The following is a 23,377-nucleotide window of genomic DNA, read 5'->3' on the forward strand; positions in this document are numbered from 1 at the left end:
CAGTTCCCTCGTATATTCCAGTCTACAATAATCCCCCAGTTACACCTGGTCTCCTCTACCCAATAACACTTCCACAGCAGCTCCTGTGCAGTTCAGGTCACCTTCTCCTATAACCCTGCCTAGCATGGCTCACAACACTCCCTCACACTGGCATAGGACACAACAACGTCGTTAACCAGGTCCAGCAGGTTGGCTACCTGGACGCGCCCTCAGGTGACAGGTGATGGCCTGTAGTGTGAGGCCAGCACCACACCAAGTGGCCTGCAATGTGAGGCCAGCACCACACCAGGTGGCCTGCAATGTGAGGCCAGCACCACACCAGGTGGCCTGCAGTGTGAGGCCAGCACCACACCAGGTGGCCTGCAGTGTGAGGCCAGCACCACACCAGGTGGCCTGCAATGTGAGGCCAGCACCACACCAGGTGGCCTGCAGTGTGAGGCCAGCACCACACCAGGTGGCATGCAATGTGAGGCCAGCACCACACCAGGTGGCCTGCAGTGTGAGGCCAGCACCACACCAGGTGGCCTGCAATGGGAGGCCAGCACCACACCAGGTGGCCTGCAATGGGAGGCCAGCACCACACCAGGTGGCCTGCAGTGTGAGGCCAGCACCACACCAGGTGGCCTGCAATGGGAGGCCAGCACCACACCGGGTGGCCTGCAGTGTGAGGCCAGCACCACACCAGGTGGCCTGCAATGGGAGGCCAGCACCACACCAGGTGGCCTGCAGTGTGAGGCCAGCACCACACCAGGTGGCCTGCAATGTGAGGCCAGCACCATACCAGGTGGCCTGCAGTGTGAGACCAGCACCTCACCAGGTGGCCTGCAGTGTGAGGCCAGCACCACACCAGGTGGCCTGCAATGTGAGGCCAGCACCTCACCAGGTGGCCTGCAGTGTGAGGCCAGCACCACACCAGGTGGCATGCAATGTGAGGCCAGCACCTCACCAGGTGGCCTGCAATGGGAGGCCAGCACCACACCAGGTGGCCTGCAGTGTGAGGCTAGCACCATACCAGGTGATCTGCACCTATCAGCTGCTCCATTATACCAGCTGGAGCTGGACACCCTTTGTCTGTGCTGATCAGTCCTCCCTCTATCAACATAAACCCGTCCTGTCAGCCCAGGTTCTTCTACGTATAATAAGAGAAATCTTTACGATTTAAAACTCTAAATAACTGACCTTCATATTCGAGGCGTTGAAATCTGTTTGATAATTTATTCCCTATATATATATATATATATATATATATATATATATATATATATATATATATATATATATATATTTTTTTTTTTTTCATACTATTCGCCATTTCCCGCGATAGCGAGGTAGCGTTAAGAACAGAGGACTGGGCCTTTGAGGGAACATCCTCACCTGGCCCCCTTTTCCGTTCCTTCTTTTGGAAAATTAAAAAAAAACGAGGGGAGGATTTCCAGCCCCTCGCTCCCTTCCCTTTTAGTCGCCTTCTACGACACGCAGGGAATACGTGGGAAGTATTCTTTCTCCCCCATCCCCAGGGATAATATATATATATATATATATATATATATATATATATATATATATATATATATATATATATATATATATATTAAGACCCAGTTCTAATTAGTCATGCTGTAGATAAGGCAAGCCTAACAAGAGACTGTGTTCCCGTGTGTTAAGGTCACACGGCAAGTACTATAATGTTATCGCTGGTGCCACCAGACGGCGGGGTGTAGGAGTCTCTGGAGACGAGGTTGTAAAAATGAGGACATCATCAGCTCTGTCTCCTCCCCTGCTGCTGACACTACCAGCACTAGACCACCTTCTGGTCCACCTGTCGTCCTCCATTCCACCTGGGACGACCCATGGTTATGACGGCCCTGGTCTTTGACCTGACCCTTATAAAGGGTCAGGTCAAAGGGCCGCACCGTCCTGTTCAAGGGTAGTGCCCCAGAAGTTAACCCCGCCAACTTGAGAGGAGCCTTGCAGCACACGGAACCCATCCCTCCCTCAGCTGCAGCCTCGCACATCAAGCACCAGAAGGTGCAAGACGCTCAGCCCAAATGTGAGGGGGAGGAGGGAGGGGGGGGGGTAGCGAGCGTGGCAGCCATGACCTTGGGTGATGACCGGCGCCGCGTGGGCCACCAGCCAGGCCATGCAAGGTCACACAGGACGTGAGGGCGAGCCTCCTCCACTACACACACCGTCAAGACATCCTTCTATCTCCGAGTAATGGCGGAGCGTGACGCGGAAAGAAAAAGATATAAAGGGATAAGAAATGACGGCGGGAGCGAGAGAGAAAAAAGTGAAAAAAGAGAATTGGGAGAGAGCGAAGACAGACGAGGGGATGGCAAGGATATGAAGGAAGAGCAGAATAAATTGATGGAGAGATAAGAGGAGACGTACAGTGTAGAACCTTAAGATAAAAGACTATGAAGGAGAGAGAACAAGAGTTAAGGGCAGGATACAGAGAGGGAAGAAGATATAAATCTAGGACGTTGTGAGGCATAACTCGAGGTGAGAGCAGGACAAAGGGAGAAGAAACTGGAGGTGCAAGCAGGACTGAGGGAGCGGCGACCAGATGTGAAAGCAGAAGAGACGGCGAGGGAGGGAGGGAGGGAGGAAGAGGCAACTGAGGTGACAGCAGGACAGCTGGGGCAACAAGGAGCTGCATTAAAAAGATTCCAACATTCAGCAGCATGACCTCCCCCAACCTCCTCCCCCTCCAAGGGTCTCGAACCCCCCTCCTTCCTCCACCACAGCGAGGGGTCTCGTCCCCACTCTGCCACCAAAGACAGGGGGTCTCTTACCCCATCATCTACACCATCACCACCTCACACATCACCATCCCTATACACACAACCTCACGACCACCACTACATACAGATGTGCACTACATCCCCCATACAATCAAACGTTTCAAATACAATAACACAGTACCAACTACAAGTACCTGGACCACACAAGGAACACCAGGTTGCCCAGTGTCCACACCTGGGCTATAGTTAGTGACCCCCACCCCTCCCTCCAAGTATGTGTTATATCGTACAAGGATCACATTACAAGTACTGAACATGACGAGCGCCGCAGACATGTTTAACCCAGGGTCAAAGCGATGTCACCTCAACTTGTAAGTCCCTCACTCACTACTCCAGTCTCTCTATCTCCACACTGACCTCACCTACCACTTGCTTCACCAGCACTTCGCCAGCCATAACCAGACGCCACTCTCTTGAACTAACAGAATCTAACACACTATCAAGTCTCCTTAACTACCAATTGGCTCTCGGGGCTGTCACTGGATGTTCTAAACGACCAATTCGGCACCATATCCTCTCTGACCTATTCAACCATTCTGAACTACCTGGCAGAACTTGCAAAGTGCCACAACAGCTGTAGTAACGAGTGACGTGATGCAACCCGTCCTCATCATCACAGTTCTCACCCTTTACTACAGCCGTTCCCTGACCTCATCATCTGCTCTGTACTGACCATTCTAAGACACCATGATTCACGCGTCCGCGTACCTAACTGTGTCATCAACAACACAACATGCATGTCGCACACACCATCACAAGTGGCACGACTTATTACATCCTCCTCCCTACTTCACCATGACCATCCTGGTGCCTCCTACATCATCACCAGCAGCCATCATCCCCCCGGGTCACCACCAGCCGCACCTGACCTTAGCAAGTGTCACCAGTCCACCCTACTACCGTCATCTCTGCCTTCCTTCGCCCGCCGGCGGAGACTGAGGCCTCCAAACAACAACAAATCAGTGGCGGGCGGGCAGCGTCACCCGAGAGGTGGAGATCGATACAGTCTGTCTCCTCCTCCTCGGCCTCCGCTCGAGGGCCTTCCCCCTCCGCCACCAGAGCCGCTGGTGGGCAGGACATCCCGTGAGGCAGGACATGACTGTCCTCCGTGTGGCCAAGTGTCGCCTGTAGACCCCCCCAAGACACAGCTCAAGGTTGTGTCTGCTGGAGGAGTGGACGTCCGCCCGGGGAACAGATGGCAGAACTTCCTGCTCCTCGTATTGATAGAGAGGGACTCGTGCGGCCGCCCCCATTGTCCTCAGTCATGGGGAAACTCGTCCGCCCGCCCATGAGGGAAACCAGACGCTTGTTTACACAACAAGAGGCGACGCTTTTAGACTTACGAAGGAAAAAAAATTCCCCTTAGACTTGGAGACGTCTTCAGTGGAAAAAGGCAGCAGCCAAACCTTGATCGAAACAGGCGCTAGAAAAAGGCCAGTGAAGGACCTTCAGGCTGTCAACAGTAAAGGAAGAGTAAAATAGGATGGATATCTTACTTCTAACAAAGGATATAGCTCACGTTTTTAGTGAAGACAGAGTTAGGTCAATAAGGATCCCGGTGGATCTGTTTATCATGATGATGACACGAGCGGTGGTACCAGGAGGCAACACAGATGGACTTCCGCCTCCAACAGGATGTGTTGCATTACGAGGAACGGCGGGCTGACCTCGCTCCCTACGGTGACGCGATTTCTGTGGCAGGAACCACAGACAATGGACGACCATGTTTACACACATACGTAGCTAAGCAATAACTCGTTCCATGGTAATGTGTGACAGGACTGGACAACACCAGAGGACGAGGAGTCCACCATGTATTGTGCCATCATGCATCAGTACGAGCACAACACTGCTGGGTAACGAGCAAGGTAGTCAGTGCTGAACATGTCTCTGATTACAACCATACAACATACATTACTGACATAAATTCGAAGTGACAATAAAACAAACACACGTGTGACTACTAAAGTGTCAGCAGAAACGTGAAGGAATAAGAGAGAACTATGGTGCCCCAGCCAACACCTCATTTACTTTCAAGTATCCCCTCTCTTTTCTCTACCCCCTCCCACCTTTACTCCAACCCCTTCCCACCTTCCCTCTCTCCCTCCTCCCTTCCATATTCTCCAGTACATCTTCATATCCTCTCCATCATCCACTCACCCCATGCCCGCTAGTCTCCCTTCTTCCTCGCACAAATCCTTTACTTTGTCTTCTCACAAACACTCTCTCATCCTCTGCTCTCTTACATATTGCTTTCACTCTCCCTCCCACACTTACATCCTCCACTCTCCTCTCCCCCGCAAACTCATCCTCCACTCTCTCTCTCTCCCCCCCCCTCTCTCTCTCTCTCTCTCTCTCTCTCTCTCTCTCTCTCTCTCTCTCACACACACACACACACTTACCCACAAGGTCGATGTTCAATTTCTATTCTTTCAGCCACTGGGGGTGATAATCTGCAGTTATCTTCTCGTCCACTGGATAGTAGTCTGACTTTATCCTGCCCTCCACTGAATAATCTGCCTCCATCAGGCCGTCCACTGGATGATAATTATCTGTCCCCATCCTGCTGTCTACTGATTGATAATCTGCCTCTATCCCACCGTCCTCGGGATGATAATCAGCGTCTATCCCACCGTCCATGGGATGATAATCAGCGTCTATCCCACCGTCCATGGGATGATAATCAGCGTCTATCCCCCATCCTCGGGACGATAATCTGCCTCTATCACCCTCCTCGGGATGATAATCAGCGTCTATCCCCTCTTCCACTGGCATGATCTATTCCTGTGCGATTATCTGCCCCCATCCTCTCTCTTATTTATCTCCCTCTCACTCATGCTATCTCCCTCTTTCACATTCCTCCCTCTCCCTCCCATCTCTGTCCCACAATAGTGCAGCGTCACCTCTTCCTTCCCACAACCCTCTTAATGTCTCGAACTGACTTAGAGAGAAAGACATGGAGTAAAAGAGACAGCGAGAGACATCGCGAGACTCCGAATAAGAGACAGTGAGACATTCACCCTCGGCTACCTCAAATCTCTCACTTACGGCCGATATATATGACACCGTCTCAACTGCCCCAACCATCCACTCTCACCTCGCCTCAACAACCATCCAGACACAACCATCCAAGCAAGACACAAACGATCAGATCGAATTGCCCCCTTCCCTTCACAAGACGACCCTCAACAAGCAGACAAACCCATTCGAGGACTCCTAACGAGCATTAGAACCCCCAGAGTACTACTTCCTAGAACTACGACGACAAAGACGACCACCCTGACAATGTCCTGATGGAGGACCCAACAGCACGTACGTACAACGACCACACTGCCGAAGTAACCTTCCTAAAAATACTGCGACTCCTGTACGACCATGAGGCCCACTGTAACAAGCACGAACCACCTTCCTAAGAGGCACAAGTCTTACGACCCCAATCAAGTACTAGTCACTCTACAAATATGACATGCATGAGTCCCTCCACTACAAGCATCCCCACACTATCCCACAAGCACGAATACAACACCTGACAACCACAACCCTTCCTCCCTCCCTCCCCCCACAACCGCCAGTACACGCCTGACCGAGCCAGTAAAACCATCCAATCCCCTACAAGCACAAAATCCTCCCTACAAGCACAACATCCTCCCTACAAGCAACTCTAACGATTCACAAGAAGCGCAAATACAATGACTTCCGACAAGCACGACTCCCGCCACCACTAGCACAACTCTCAGCCAGACAACAAGACTTGACGTCAACCCCTTCAGACTCTACTCCAATCCCTGGGCGACAAGTCTACCTCCTCCAACCTTCCACAACTTAACTATTCCCCCTCCGCCACCACCACCACCACCACCTGGAACGAGCGTGAACCATCCTCCTCCAACCACACCTCGTCACGCCAGCCAACCAATCATGACCGTCCAGCCCTCAGTGCCGTGCCACCATAACAACATCCGGGCACCAGCGTGTGGCACTGCCACGTCACCAACAAACTCTGCCACTCCTAAGACGCAACACAGGTACGTACGGTAGACACCTGGCTTCCAATATGCCATTTAATTTACGTTGCAAATGATCAATGACTGTAGAGCGATACTGTAATTAATTCAGTGAAGCCCCATCAGTGCCAAATGCCATCGCATTATGACAGCACATAAGAAAGACACTGCCAAATGTCGCACCGTAGAATTTCGGTGAAGGACACAGGGCAGTGACTGCCACACACCACCTTCCTCGCTAACTTCCTCACTGTTATTCTTCGTCCAAATGCCAGACGCTGACAGGCAAGTGAATACACCCAGGAATTACAGAGAGAGACACCAATTAACACCAGAGAATTGGGCAGGAAATGAGGCCATGCAAATTCTATGTTTACATTCCCTCGTCTCGTTAAAAGTTAATGGGGGGGAAAAAATCTCTGGTCTACCCACTACCAGAGCAGAGAGGTCTACCCACTACCAGACCAGAGAAGTCTACCCACTACCAGACCAGAGAGGCCTACTCACCATCAGACCAGATAAGTCTACCCACTACCAGACCAGATAAGTCTACCCACTACCAGACCAAAGAGGTCTACCCACTACCAGACCAGAGAGCAACTCTCCTTGAGTCGTCAACACAATTTCACTGTTCATGATGCATTACCAATACCCCGCTGTTACCGTCCGCTACACTGCTCAACCTAACCAGTCCAAGTCCATCGTTTTTATTATCCCTTGATGATGACGGAATCATCCATGGAAACATACGTGCCACCTCACTCACTCCCTCCCTCATACACATCCATCGCTCCGAGCAAGATATACGGGGAGGCTGGCTAACTCATACAGACGAAAAATACATGGGAAGGGAATCATCCATGAATCATACACACATTAGTCATGCTGGCATGCATGGATACAATCAGATACACACAGGTGTATAATTACGCTTGCAAATAAGCTCACGCCAAAGTATTCATCTGTAAACATGGTGCATTATTAACTATTGCATTCGTGTCTCTGTATTCAATGTAGACATAAAAAAAATATGAATGCATACATGCAACCGATCAATACATGAACATTCAAGAGGACACACACACACACACACACACACACACACACACACACACACACGAAAAATAAAGTACAGTTCCCTTCCAACAATGTCTGGTTGTCATTTCTTCACAAATATTACTCACACATCTTCCACATCGGCTTTAAAAATCACCTCCTCTCTCCCTTCCCTACTGTGATGAAAGAGGGACATTATCGGGTCGTATTACCCATTAATTATACCTTCTCTCTCACTCTACCAAACATGACAGAATAGTTAGCGAGTGTGAAGACTGTATGTAGTCTGGAGAGAGAGTTATACACTTGTGTGTTGCCCCATCTCTTTAACCTCGCTAACGCAACAAAGTATAATAAATATAAACAATAAATAATATATATATATATATATATATATATATATATATATATATATATATATATATATATATAAATACATACATATACATACATATCTATCTATATATATATATATATATATATATATATATATATATATATATACATATATATATATATATATATATATGAACACGAGACCAGAGGTCAGCATGTTATTCCTACCCTCGCCCGCCGAGTGGCTGAACACGGGGGAAAGACCACATGGTAGAGGCAGTCTGTTCTCAATCCTCCTGGGTCCAAAGTTAATAAAAATGTAAAAAAAAAAATCATCACAAAAGAATAACAGAATGAAATAAAAGTGACAATCAACGTGTGAGAAAAGAAAAGAAAAAACTAAAAAAGGAAAAAATAAAAAACAATAAAACCCCATTTTTGGTTATTAAATGTAAATCAGAGACGTTGTATATAAGTTCGTTCATTCGTCGTGTGTGTGTGTGTGTGTGTGTGTGTGTGTGTGTGTGTGTGTGTAGCACAAGTGACTGGAACGCACGAAACATGAGTGACTATCATGATGGATTATGAAGAAGTACATACTGTAAATCGAGAGAGAGAGAGAGAGAGAGAGAGAGAGAGAGAGAGAGAGAGAGAGAGAGAGAGAGAGAGAGAGAGAGAGAAATCTGCCTGAAATGTTACGTGTATAAAAGTTACAACGGCCAGAGAGGGTTGCCTGGGGAACACTAACCTCCTCCTCCCCTTCCTCCCCACAAAGGCCTGCGTTACTGTTACAGCTGAGAACAGCAGCAGCACCTGGGTGAGGCGGGGTGAGGGAGTATGGTGGCTCGGGAGAAGAAGGGGAGGCTGACGCACGGCTGGGAAGTGAGATGGAGGGAGGGGGGGAATAGATGGAGGGGATGAGGAGGGACGGCTAGTGGGGGGGGAGGAGGATAAGATGAGAGGTAGTAAGGATGGAGTGAGGGAGGGAGTGAGGGAGGGAGGGAGGGAGTGAGGAGACAGAGAGATGACACGAGCGGTTAAAGGGGGACTGACTGAGAACCAGTCCCTCCCTACCACTAGTTAGACTGTGACTCCATGACTACGACCGCATGACCCTTGAACACGACCGTGCGACCCTTGACCACGACCGTACGACCCTTGACCACGACAGCACGACCCTTAAAGGGATACGATAGCGTAGTCTCTGACCTAATCCTTAGCAGCCGGCTCCAAGGCCAAGCCATCATATCTAAGGCTCTTCAGTCGTGCTTAAGGTCGAACCTTTGCACTCAAGAGATGCACAATAAAGGTCGTACCTTCGTGCTCAATGGTCGTTACCTCCGTGCTCAAGGGTCGTGTTCAAGGGTTCAACAAGAGCCCTGTCACCGAATCAGCGCGCGCAGGTGACCCGTGACGGCGTCACCGGGCGACCCAGATAATATCCATATTCTAAAACTTATTCCCACATCAATCTAAATTTGCCAGCGGGTGAGTCTGGCCTCTGGGTGAGCAGTGGGGCGAGCCTACTGCCGTGGGAGAGGCGCAGCTGCAACAAATACGGCGTCGAACATGAAAGTTCGCTCTCAAAATATTGCCATTTCATCACTCGTGTTGCTTGCTTGAAGCTATGCTACGTGAAGCCACTAAAATAGTCTACCCTCAAACGTCACTCCAGTAAATGACCATTTTCTATAATAAACGAAAAAAATAACCCCATTTTCTCTCGAGAAGGATATAATTTCCCATTTTCTCCCATGAACGAGACCAAGGCCATGCTGGCTCGACCAAGCTACCAATGTTGAATACAAACTTATTTACAATCACGGACCTCGCCACACACGCAATAACGCTGTCAATTTTCCAGACAAGTGCTATCTTGAACCAGCTGTAATAACCCCTTATTACAGCTCTAATCACCGGCACCAATAATGCATCTATGAGGCAAATGAAAACTGTGGTAAATAATTCATATAAATACAGAAAGAATGAGAGAGAGAGAGAGAGAGAGAGAGAGAGAGAGAGAGAGAGAGAGAGAGAGAGAGAGAGAGAGAGAGAGAGCTGGAAGGAACGAATAAAACAGGATCATTTATTTAACGCAATGGCAAAGGATGAAGTATTGTGAGAAATACCCACTCGGCAACATACCTGCTCATCTCGACACACACACACACACACACAACAAACACTGTAAACACGATTTACGAACATATAAAACGTGCTAATGTCACGACAGTATCAAACGAGGCCTAAACACACAATAGATGAGGCACTTCAACCTTCCATTTCTGATAAAGATGAGCCTTACGACCATCGTGTGTGTGTGTGTGTGTGTGTGTGTGTGTGTGTGTGTTTATCTTTTCATTTTCTTCTTCGTTCTTTTACTCCAAGTTGTCGTCTGTGTCACGTCTGCCCCATATGGTAGATCTTCATGATACGAAGTTTACATTATGTTCTTTTCGGTTTGGGGTTTCCTGTGTAAAGGAGAAGGGGGTAGATAACGGGTCATCTAACGACTGCCTCAAATCACCACAAGTTACCTGATACAACAACACTCCAGTGATTATAATGAATCAGATTAGGTTGGCCAAGACTGGGTAAAGCCCCCGATTATGACCCTCTGCAGCATCGGTCACGCAATAAAGACGAAGTTGCAACGAGCAGGTTAGGTTCTACTAGCTCTCCCCCCCCCCCCCCCGGGGGGGAGGGGGGGAGTCGTGCGAGACCCTCCTGGGAACAAAACACATTCGTCCTCCTCCTGCTTCAGGTCCCCAGGCAGCACGCGCGCTCCGGGGGGGAGGTCATGGCGGCACAGAGTGCATGATGATCCAGTCATGACCTCTTGAGCACGACCATACCAACCTTCAGCACGATGGCCTGGCATGACCTGACCTGGTCTTGACCTGGCCATCAACCTGTTCCTAAGTCAAAGACCAGGCCATCCTAACCCCCCCCCCCCTTCTTACCCACTGGTCGTACCGCCGTGCTCTGAGGTCATTAAATCGTACTCTGGGAGTTAAGAATTTCCTACGGAAATTAATCCTTTTTTTTTTTCCACACGGGAACGACTTCATGTCGTGGCGGCAGCCCATTTATTCCCAGGAGCGTTGGCAACGTTTCGTTATCTCTGAAAGGTTTAAAGAATCCTCATTAGCTGGTCTTATCATCTTTTTTCTGCGGGCATTAGGCACCTTCCCTCACAGCACCCATGGCAGTATCTGATCACCGTGACGCTCAATGGCAAGAGTTGTATCACATAATTTCGACCCAGTTCGTTAACGCGTAGCTGCTGGCGGCAGAGCGGCGCGACTGACCTGTGCTGAATACATCATTCAAATTTCCAACGGTCTAACTAAATGGCTCCTGGAGAGTGGGCGATGTCTGTGCGGTGTTGACACGGGCTCACGACCATACATACATTTTCTGTGGAAGGCCTTATGAGAGGCTGCTGACCGACTTTAAGAAAAAAACTTTCTTATGTAAGGCCTTTGTGGACAGTTGTAGGGGGACCTTATACATATGTTGGTTACGTTCTGCCATAGAACTCGACTTCGTAAACTACTACTGTATACATAGTGGGGAGGGAAGTTGCGTGTTAGATGAAGGATAGGTGGGTGTGGGAGGGAGGATAGGTGGGTGTGGGAGGGATGATAGGTGGGTGTGGGAGGATAGGTGGGTGTGGGAGGGATGATAGGTGGGTGTGGGAGGGAGGATAGGTCGGTGTAAGGGAAAGAATAGATGGTGTGAGGAAAGATAGATGTGTTCGACAAGAGGGAATGTTAGGCGGAGGGTTGATGTCTGGCTGAGGGAAAGATTCAAGACAAATTCACAAACATCCATGTATACATATATACAAAAACCCATGTATACATGTATACAAAAACATTCGAAAAGGTACAGACCCATACAAACACAGGGCATTTTCTGCAATATTCAAATAAACCAAAAACTCAAAGAAAACATACTAAGCAAATAGTTTACCAACAAACACAAACAAACAAAACATTAGCAATGAAAAATCACACAAAAGCTTGTAAACACACACAAATATTAACACAAGCACATGAACTAAACATTGGCACACATTTCTAAATGTGGAATTTTGTTACTAAAAAGAAAACGTATTCTTCCCTTCCCCTCAGCCAGTGAGACATTTCATTAAAAATATTCCAGGCAGATAAGGCCACTCCACGAGAGCTCTTAAGTGTCAGAAACTCATTGCAGTAGTGTGTGGAGCCCGTCCCAAAGGTGTCTTCTCCGGACGGCCCAGGGCAGCCAACAGTAAGCGCCTAGATGCTTCTCTCCTCTAGATAACTGTCACGGGAGGGTATATCGCACGGGTTGGCAAACCTGTCTCTCGGCAGCCAGCAGCAGCAGCAGCTCTTCTGTCCTCTGGGGTATGTTGCTCCGGTGGGTACGTCTATCCCATGCCAACAAACGCTTTCAGCCATGATGCTTCTTTTCCAGTGGCAACTACTGCAAAGGTTGGCATACTTGTCCCACAAGGATGAATTTTCACCTTTTTTTTTTCATAACTGGAAGAACAGCTAAGGATGTCTGAATTAGTCTCTGTGATGTTTAGAGTAACCTCATACAAACTGGATGTGGGCGAGTTACCTTGAGATTTACTCAAAAATGAGTTATAATAACGCTATGGTGGGAGAGAAGCGAGTCTAATACCATTATGAGAAGGCATGATGAGGGCCGGGATGTCGAGGAATAAGCGTCTGCCGCCGTGAACTTTGAACCTTACAGGGGAACACACACAACAAATGACTCTTTCCCTACACTCTCATACTACATATCATAACCATTACATTAGTATTACACGTGAGGCTGGTGAAACCTCCCCGGAAGACGCCGTGACGGCACAAATCTATTTAAAGTTTGTACACGCAGGCGGAGGAAGATCTTGCCTTGGTAGGCGTTTCATCAACGATCCTAGCATGACTGAGGCTTGCACACCAACGTCTTATTAACATTCCCAGCAGGGACGAGGCGAGCGACCCCCTAACCTGACCTACCTTGATGAATAAACACAATATATGCCACACCATCACGACCTCGTCTGATACACATCCAAATAACGTGCGAAATCTGGTTTATTAACTTAATCCACAGCAGGAAGTTTGTTTGCTTTGCAATCTAGATTAATATAGGATGCATGATATGCCTACACCAGGGAAAAATATATGTATATATAAATGCCGTGCTGTTGGTACGCCTGAATCTAGTAAACAGACCTCGCGTCGTACGGTTGGTGCGCCTGATCTAATAAAGAATATCTGCGCCGTACGTTTACTTCGCCTCAATCTAATACGGCGATCCCGCACAGCACGATGGTACGCCTGAACCTAGTAATTACATCCACGCCGTTCAGTTAATAATCCTCAATTAAGTAAAAGATCCCGAACTGTGCGACTAATGTCCATGAATTTAAGACAAACATCCCAGGCCGTACAGATGGAACGCCTGAATTCGATAAAAACGACACCATGTTGCTCGGGTGGTAAATATGAATCCAGTAAATCGATCTCGAACTGTATGACCGGTACCCAGAATCTGGTAAATATATCCCGCGCCGTCCGGTTGATAAGCCTAAATCTGGTAAATATATCCTCGCTGGACGGTTGGTGCGCCTGACTCTGGTAAACAGATCCCACGTGAGTAAGACAAGATCGTCTGCGGTGGACGACTGGTCAACCAGCTCACTCGTCAGTTTGCGGCCAACACCAGAACCCGAGCTGGTCGGGTCACAGGTCATACGACGCTTCCTTGAGGGTAAGGCGAGATAAGAGGCGACTCGGGAAGGTGTCTTGTGTTATCAATGATCCAGATATTATGTTACCTGCGTGGGTCACGAATTAGTACGTGGACAGCACGGATGGTACGACTGACTCTAGTAATCACATCCTGGCTGTTCAGTTAATGAGCCTCAATTAAGTTAAAAGATCCTAAATTGTACGACTAATGTGCATGAATTTAATACATCCCTGGTCGTGCATATGGAACTGGCATCACATAGGATAACGACAAAATGCCTTCACTATCGAAGATTTGAGCAACCTTATTCTTTAATGACCTTAAAGACAACATATACTGGGATCATCACTTTTTTAATCTATTCCTTTCCCTTCCATCCTCACCAGAGAGACACCCTGACACCATTATCATGACGCGAAGCAAGATTTCGAACACCTTCACTTGTCATCATGTTCACCACAGACACCCTGTACTGCTAACCTCTCACGGATCATTACTTTGTAGGAGGAGGAGGAGGAGGAGGAAGGGGCAGAACGCAGACGAAGAGGAGGTAGAAAATGAGAAGACATTTTTTTTTTTTCCAGTTCTTCAAGCAACATACGATAACGCGGGGACAACGTCACCGTCTGGGGAAAAAAAATGATTGTCGCGTCTGTAGGACTGCTTGGGTCATACGAGTGACACCAGAAGGTCAAGGTTCATACTGAGATATTCCTGGAATTCGGACGCTTCACGGGAATCAACTGCGAACTGTTGCTCTCCCTGGGGCACAAGACTTGAGGTATGTCCTCATAACATGTAAACAAACATTTCTATGATCGCCTCTCCCCCTCGGCCGTGTAGAAACATTAAGATTTGAGACGCTCTAGCTCAGTGGCTCCTAACCCGGGCGTTATCGTCCCCTTGTGAGCGTTTCCAAGACTCAGGTGAGGTGGACGATAGGAACTAGGGAGACGGGCGCTTATATAGATGTCAATGTGCTTGATTCAAAAATATGAAAACGGTAAAGAAGCTTAAACTGTTTCCAGGGCACATATGAAGCAACTCTCCATCCATTAACCTCAATACAACATTAGACAGACATTTCCGTGGCCATAGGAGTTTCTCTCGTCCTGGAAGTTTTTTTTTATATATAAAAGAAATGAGATGATTTTTTTTTGAGATATAACACAAGTATCTATTGAATCTATTGAAGATCTACAGTTTGTTGACTGTGGGAGTCAGTTGATGAAGCAAGAGTTCATGGCTGTCATTTTTTTCGGGCACTGAATTCAGGTGTCGACAGCATGAGCTGCCAGTCGAGTTTTACACAGGTCAGTGTTTCCATTTTTCATGATCAAGTAAGACCCTGTTGCCAGTTTTCATGATCAAGTAAGATCCTGCTGCCATTTTTTATGATCAAGTAAGATCCTGCTGCCAGTTTTAATGATCAAGTAAGGCCATGCTGCCATTTGTTTTTTTAATTTTGTCACAGATTCAGTAGCATGCACAGTACGTGGTTGTGAAACATTGCACAACCATATAGAGTTATACAAAATGTTGCTGCAACTTTTTTAAGTGGTCATCTGATTTAAAACCCCACTTGAGCGGTGGTAGTAAGGCTGCTAATTCTGGAGGAGGGAGATGCCCGATGTAAGGTTTGAGTGTGTTAGGGATGAGGCAATTGTGGATGGCGGCTGGCTATAGAAATATTGCCAACCACCGTCTGCAATTTTTGTAAGGGCTGTGTGATTTGTCGGAGGACGGTGTTGGATGCTTTGTTGATGCGCGTCAAGGAGCGGATTGTGTGGTTGGTTGAAGTCATATGCGGTATATTATGTGAGACCGGTGTGTAGTGTGGTGGTGGAGTGGTGGGGTCAGGTGCCGTGTTGTGATGACGATTTTGTCGTGGATCTTTTTTATTTTGAACATGGACTGGGATACTGAAGACAGAAGTATGATATGGGGCGGTGGGAGGAGGGAGAGTTTGGAAAGTTTTTAGGATCAGTGTTATACTGACAAGCTTCTGCGTGGACAAGGATTTTTGTATTGTAGTCAGGAACAGTGGAAGGTGTCCGTAACCGCCTGCATTGCAAATGGGCCGAAGTATTTTATGTGAAAGTCTGATATGTTGTTAGGGTCTGTTGCAGGAGAGTTCTTTGTTTTAATCACATTGCTTGTATCAGTAGGAGTGAGGTGTGGGTGGGCAGGTGTTTCTGGTTAGATATTGTGTAAGTTTTCCCATGACTTTCTTGTTTACGGGTGAGGCGGTTTGTGGCACACATGAGAACACACGAAAGCGTCTTCGTCCTTCTGTTTCCAAACATGATACTGGGATCCTCTCCAAGTTATTAAATTTCTCCGCCAAGTGTCGCGTCTGGCTTCCAAGTGTGTTCGCTCGGCGTCTCGTACATTACATTATTGCATATTACCGTCTGGAACGCTGCGTGTCTCCAGCTGGTAGAAAGATACGGCTCCTCGCCTTAATGTGACCAAATGATCAGCGACACGGCGCAATCTGAGGTCGTGGCCTGATGAGAGGACCTGGTTAGATCAGAGAACTCCTCCTGCGTCCGGGGGCCTTCATGGTAAGCACGTCTATAGACTGCCTTATCTTCGTTCTGGGAAGAGGCCTAGCAAGGAATGGTGTCGGTCATCTATGAAGTATACTCATACTTTCAAAACACTTCCCTTAATTACACCATGGGTCTGATCTGCTCACAAAAGGTTTAATAATTCGGCTGTAACTTTTAAGTTTGGAGACTCAGAAGGACTCAGCTAAAACAGATATATTTTCTGTACAGTAAGTTTTGAACCGTACATATGAAAGAAATCACACTTCATGATACAATACTTAAGAATGTTGAAATCAATGAAAGAACCATAGATAATCTTATTAAAAATTTAATGCAAAAAATTCCAAACCAAAACATTTTGCACTGAGGGAAAAGAAATATCCCTGACACTCGCTAGATTTCACTACACACCCAGCCTCAGAGATATCCAACTAAAGTAGTAATATTACGAATACGGCAGCTTCAGTTCTTAACCAAAGCCAATCTTGGAAGAAAACAGCTTCGAATTCCCAAGTGAATTTGAATTTAATCTCTCAACATAAAATCAGGGCGACCACTATGAGATCACTAAGCTTCTCTTAAAATACAAGTTTCTAATTCCGAGGTAAATGAAGCAGCAACGAAACGAGTTTCCAACTCTTAACGACAATTTCCATTAAATTAAGCTTAAGAACACACAGTTCCATCTCTTTGGATAAGTGAAGCCAGTCTGAAGCAGAACGACCTTCGACATGAAGGAGTACATTTCGTCAGTTTTACATCAAAACAACTTTAACTCCCGTGGCTAACCGAAGCCTATCTCGGAACATCAAGAGCAACATCGACTCCCCGGTCAAAACGAAGCAGTTCCGAGCTCGTACATGAAACTATCTTTGCGACTACAGCCGTTGATCCTGGGACTAAAATAGTGTTTGACTTCCATTGACAACAGCATCCTGGGAAAAGTTATGATCCGCGGAGAACATGCAATGTATTGATGGACGAGGGTGTGGTGTACTCACCCAGCCTTCCTCACGGCGCCAGTGCAGTTGAAGGAGGCGGCAGTCGTGCCAGCCCTGGGAGCCTTGTAGGGCGAGTTGTGCACGCTCTCGCCGTCCTCGTCCTCGCTCACAGCCGTCGTCAGGGACATCCGGTCATCGTCGGACATCTGTAAGACAAACACGTCACTCGTCAGTACAAATTCCAGCATAAAACTCCTGTAAGGTAAAAGAACAAGTATATGGTTAGTCTTGTAATATCTGTCTCCAGTAATAATTACGTTTCCCAAATGGAATTTTACATCAATTTTGTCAAGTGTTTCTAAGTAAAGATCTTGTACTGCTACTTCCCAGAGTTTATGCAGATCTGTGCCATGATAATAATCTAAGCAAATACCATAATACTTCTCTCTATGTTGTCTTGGCATCACAGGACTCTGAATATCTGGTAAAAGACAAACATCAAAGTTACACATCTAAAAAAAAAAAAAAAAAAGGAAAAAAAAATCTCGAAAATGTGATATGAAAAATAATAAAAATTATCCTGTCGATCGCTGGAGTAATATAAATCCTTTTATTTTGGCTTGAGCAGCGACAGCTTATCTCGTTTGGTCGACTTCTTTATGAAGACTCCAGAAGTGACGCTTATCCTTAGTATCTTTTTTTTTTTGTTGTTCTTATTCTGGAGTCCAGTGACAGGAAGGTTCTACGAGATGGTGTGACGCCTCTTGCAAATTATTCTATTTTTATTTGATGTTATTTTATTTTCCTCACTCACTCTGGAGCGACACATGCTAGTCTCTCCGGTCCAATACTGACAAGATGTGAGAAGTCTAGCATATTGGGGAGTGGAGGGGAGGGGGTGGGGGGGTGTCTCTCTCTCTCTAAGGGTGTCACTAGCCAATGTGGCAGACGCCGGGCACGAGAGGGGGGGGGGAGAGGTCGGGGGGACGTACGGTAGTGTGGGGGGCTGACGGGTTCTAGAACAGGACATGATCATTCTTCGTCAAGCAGTATGAGCAGACAGGGACACACGCATCTACCATACTGAGTGCAAGATCAAGATTTCCTCAAAAAAAAAAAAAAGAAACATTGACATAACGAGATAAAGGGTTTGTAAACAAGACCCCTTCCTCTCCTCCCCCCCTAACGCCAGCGACCACTTCTGATGGGGGACAGGTCCTCAAGAGGAGGCCTGAAGGAGGAAGGGGGAAAAGGAGACAGACGCGTGCCTTGCCCTTCAGAGGGAGGGCTTTGAGGGTGGAGCAGCAAGCTGTGAGAGGAGGGAATGAGGGAGGGAACGTTCCGGTGGGAACAAGAAAGAGCACTGAGGGGGAGCGAGAGCAACCTTGTAACGAACGAGTGACATACTGGGGTGACGCCGTTGCTCCTGGTACACTCAACCCCCGGGGAATGCAATTTCATACTCTCATTCTCCATGTACGTTGGGCTGAGGGCGCCAACGGGGTAGGGAGCCATCCGCTAAAGGGGGGGAAATTTGACCGTTTTAGTCAGAATGTTAAATGGCTTTTTTTTTTTTTCTTTTGTTGTGGGTAACGGAAGGCAAGGAGGGAAGAGGATCGTGGTGGGAGTAGAAGCAGAGAACAGAGGGTAGTGATGGAAAGCGTTAGCAAGCTGGACACAACTGGCAGTTTAAGTCTGGTGCATGTGGGTGGGTAGGGAAGCGAACGGAAAATGAGACGATACTGGAGGCCAGAGCCATCAAGTATCATCTCATCTTCCGTGCGGGTGTGGAACAGAAAACAAACTGTATCTTAAAATCAATAATGTCAGGCTTTAGTGATGTGGTAAAGTGTGAGGGGCTTAAGTGGTTCTTTGTCTTATTATTTACATACTCATTACTGGAAAAGCTTTGGAAAAAATATACATGGGAAGGAAATGCCAACAGCAAGTTAAGCATTAGCTAAGTCAAAGAGTTTAGCGTTACAATATATTCATGCTCTGACTATTTATATAAATATATACATATCAAAATATATCAACTATATCATATTTAGTGCACATGTGGAGGAATTAAGCTTTCTGATTCAAAATATATACATTTTATGAGTCAACTATGGTTTATCATGAGATGATTAATTAATGTCTACCACAGAAACGTCCTCACAAGCCATTCTTCTGAACGTTTCTGTGTTGCAACATCACCACCCAACCATGGTGACCACAGTCCACCAGTGTTTACATGGCCAGCTATTGTAACATGCTCATAACACACACGTTCGTACTGCCTGTAATATATATATATATATATATATATATATATATATATATATATATATATATATATATATATATATATATATATATATATAATGCAGAACAGCAGTGGGTTATGAAGGAACAACTTTGTTGTGTCGTATGTTTACAACACAGAAAAAATAAGAGACAGAGATCTGTACAACTCTTCAGCAGCGCCAGAGATGTTCTCTGACAGGACATAAGGGAGACGGGATACAACACATTTCAGCAATGTCTTTTTCTCACAACAAAGGGATGGGGAGTTGATGACATTCTTACGTTATGTTGTCTGCTCACAACAAAGGGGATAAGGGTGATTATAGCGACATGACTTCTGCCGTGGTCATTTATCACAACACTTAAGGAGGGGACGGAACACGGCGTACTTCTGCTGCGTCGCGTCTGCTCACAACATATAAAAGAGGAGTGGGGGAAGGTAACGATAACAACATACTTCAGTTGTGTCGTTCAGTCACTACACGGGATGTGCGGTCACCTCACAACACAGGAGGATGAACGGATAACAACATGTTGCCTGTTGCTTCGTCTGGTAGAGAGTGAGTACAGCTGAGTGATCACGGATGATCGTGACGCACACAACAACAGACGCAGAACGTTACTAAGGGTTACAAGAGAGGTAACGGTGAGCGTCACCACGGGAGACTGGAGACGTCGTTGAACCAAGTACAAGACACAAGACACACAGAGGGAACGCTGAAGACCTTCTGACCGGAGTCCCACGTCCTCGTTACTCTTATGATACCTGGTACCCGCGAAAACCCAGTACCTGGGTCTCCTCACATCCTCCTCGAGTGGGTGGGTGGGTGTGGTGGTGCCCCACCTGCTCCTCGACCTGTTAGGACGAGTCTCGCAGAGGGAGGTGCTCCTCCAAGAGTGGCAACAGCAGGTTCGACTCGGGTGTTCGAGCCACGGATTCAAAACTTCAGAATCACCTAACACCCGTTAATATGACAGGCGAGGGAAGTCAATGACAGAGGAGGTGGGGAGTTATTATGATGGTTACATGTGGAGAGTCAACCTCTTGAGTACGTCGGTGTGACCTTGGACCTGACCAATAACGATCACGCTCAAGGGGTCGTACGTCATGCTCGAGGGGTCGCACGTCATGCTCAGGGGTGCTTTAGTGAACTCTACATCAGAGTCACAAATTCTAACGCATGACGTACCATCTTACGCTACATCACAGTTTGTAAGTTATCATGTAATGCTCACATGGAAAGCTACAACGTATGAGAGAGAGAGAGAGAGAGAGAGAGAGAGAGAGAGAGAGAGAGAGAGAGAGAGAGAGAGAGAGAGAGAGAGAGAGTCGGGTTTACGTTATCTCAGCTGAATAATAAGACTACGCGGACGTTTGATTATCATCCTTAATCATCCATCACTTATCTTGATGATCTTGTGTTTGGAACTTAATGATCTAATAGTTATCACCAACCACACTGACCTAGGAGTTATAGCCAACGCCTCACTCATAGTAATATATGAGTTAGCCATCACCACACGATCCTGGGCACCTGCCTCTACCACAGTGACTCTAGAGCGAGCCTCCACCACAGTAGCCCTGGCAGTAGTTACAACCAGGTCTTTTCTCCGTCCCAAAGTTGACCTTAACGAGGTGTTTACCTTAATGAGCCTGTTTTCACCACAAACATAATATCCTCTTGGTAAAAGCTCTGTTCTTGTTACACACCTTCCCACTCCTTGTATAAACCTAATTCACCCTTTATAACTGCCCTCCATAACCCATTTTCCCCACCTCAAGTCAAATATTATCCTGGCCAGGCCCACTCGTCACGTAATATTATCCTGGCCAGCCCACTCGTCACGTAATATTATCCTGGCCAGCCCACTCATCGCGTAATAATTCCTACAGTTTATCAACAATGTGCAATTTCCCTCCATCTAGTATTTCCCCTCACGACATCTTACTTCCGTAAACATATTTTCTACCTACAGTAATTTTTTTTCATCTATTTTTTTAATACCAGGACTGATTATTTCCGTTACAACATGACGCATTTTCCATCTATACAATTGATCAAATGTCTCGTTCGTTCGGTGCATCAGGAATGGGGGGGGAAAAAAAAAAACACGGTTCATTTCAGAGAAGAGCAATGGCCTTGAGCCCTCATCACGGATATATCCCGGGTCTTTTCTTACTATAAAGGGTTTTCTATCTTTTCCTTCCTCCGCCTTCCTGCCAAGGCAGAGCCCAGGACCGTGACTGGTCGTTCGTCGTCCCCTTTATTGGAGTAATTTTAACGCTGCCTTGGTGGAGAGGCTGCGCTAAGTGGCGGCTTATGAAGGAACTTGGGACCTGGCAACTTGTGGAGGAGGAGGAGGAGGAGGAGGAGGAGGAGGGGCGGCGACGAGAGGGAGGATGGAGGGAACAGCGAGGGGCAGAAGAATGGAGAAGGAAAGGGAGGAAAGGACGAAGAAGTGAAGGGGAAAGTAGGATAGAGAAGGAAAGGGAGGAGATGAGGAAGAAGAGAAGGAGAAGGAAGATGGAGAAGGAAAGAGAGGAGATGAAGAGAAGGGAGAGAAGGCATATAACGGTAGGCAGGAAAGCAGGAGTCTGATACGGAGGACATGTACTCAACAGGAGGAGGAACTGAGTGTCTGGTGATGGAGGGAGAGGAAGCCTGAAGGTGAAGAGGAAGCCAGGAGGTCTAGAGGAAGCCTAAAGGTAGAGAGGAAGCCAGGAGTTCTAGAGGAAGCCTGAAGGAAAAGAGGAAGCCAGGAGTTCTAGATGTAGAGGAAGCCTGAAGGAAAAGAGGAAGACAGGAGTTCTAGAGGAAGCCTGAAGGAAAAAAGGAAGACAGGATTTCTAGAAGAAGCCAGAAGGAAAAGAGAAAGCCAGGAGGTCTAGAGGAAGCCTGAAGGAAAAGAGAAAGCCAGGAGGTCTAGAGGAAGCCTGTAGGAAAAGAGAAAGCCAGGAGGTCTAGAGGAAGCCTGAAGGAAAAGAGGAAGACAGGAGGTCTAGAGGAAACCTGAAGGTAAAAAGGAAGCCAGGAGTTCTAGAGGAAGCTAGAAGGAAAAGAGGAAGCCAGGAGATCTAGAGGAAACCTGAAGGTGAAGAGGAAGCCAGGAGGTAAACAAAATATTCTGAGCGCCCGCCATCTGTTGGTCCATGGAATCACGTTATGCCACTTTAGTGTGTTTACCAGCTGCTGTTGCCTCCATTTGCCTCAGTTGACGAAACAACTTACCGTTTCCCTCAGGTGGGCCGCGTGACTGAGTCTAGCTCCTTTTCCTCAGCCCTACTAGCTCAGCCAACGACCACTGGCACAGACACACGCCGCAAGCTCATAACAGATATGAAATATAGTCGTGGCAATAACCAGATATACTCGGTGATGTGACAGACGGATGGATGTGGCCATGTTGGTGATAACTTCAAATTAATGGTTTACACCTCATGAATTTTGATGGAAGTGACTGGTATCCAGGAGACGAATGTGTAATCCCTCCAACACCAAACGTTACAGACTATGAACCAAAAACTGGTTTACATAACCGATACCCGCATCCAATCTCACGAGTGTCATAAGAACATTTCATGTTACACTGGAATTGTAAATCAAATATTATTATGTCACTACTCGAGG

General features: G+C 47.0%; 1 protein-coding gene across 10 annotated transcripts in view; it reads right to left on the reverse strand.

The window, feature by feature from the left end:
• Positions 1–23,377, reverse strand: part of sif (still life) — a 1,536,257-nt gene that overhangs the window by 543,988 nt on the left and 968,892 nt on the right. For all 10 annotated transcript variants that reach the window (XM_071677265.1, XM_071677235.1, XM_071677256.1 and 7 more), the window contains one exon: positions 17,517–17,662. In XM_071677265.1, coding sequence (XP_071533366.1) covers positions 17,517–17,662 — 146 coding nt within the window. The remainder of the gene's footprint in view (positions 1–17,516; positions 17,663–23,377) is intronic.

This window comes from Panulirus ornatus, chromosome 2 (assembly GCF_036320965.1).
Source record: "Panulirus ornatus isolate Po-2019 chromosome 2, ASM3632096v1, whole genome shotgun sequence".
NCBI lineage: Eukaryota > Metazoa > Arthropoda > Malacostraca > Decapoda > Palinuridae > Panulirus > Panulirus ornatus.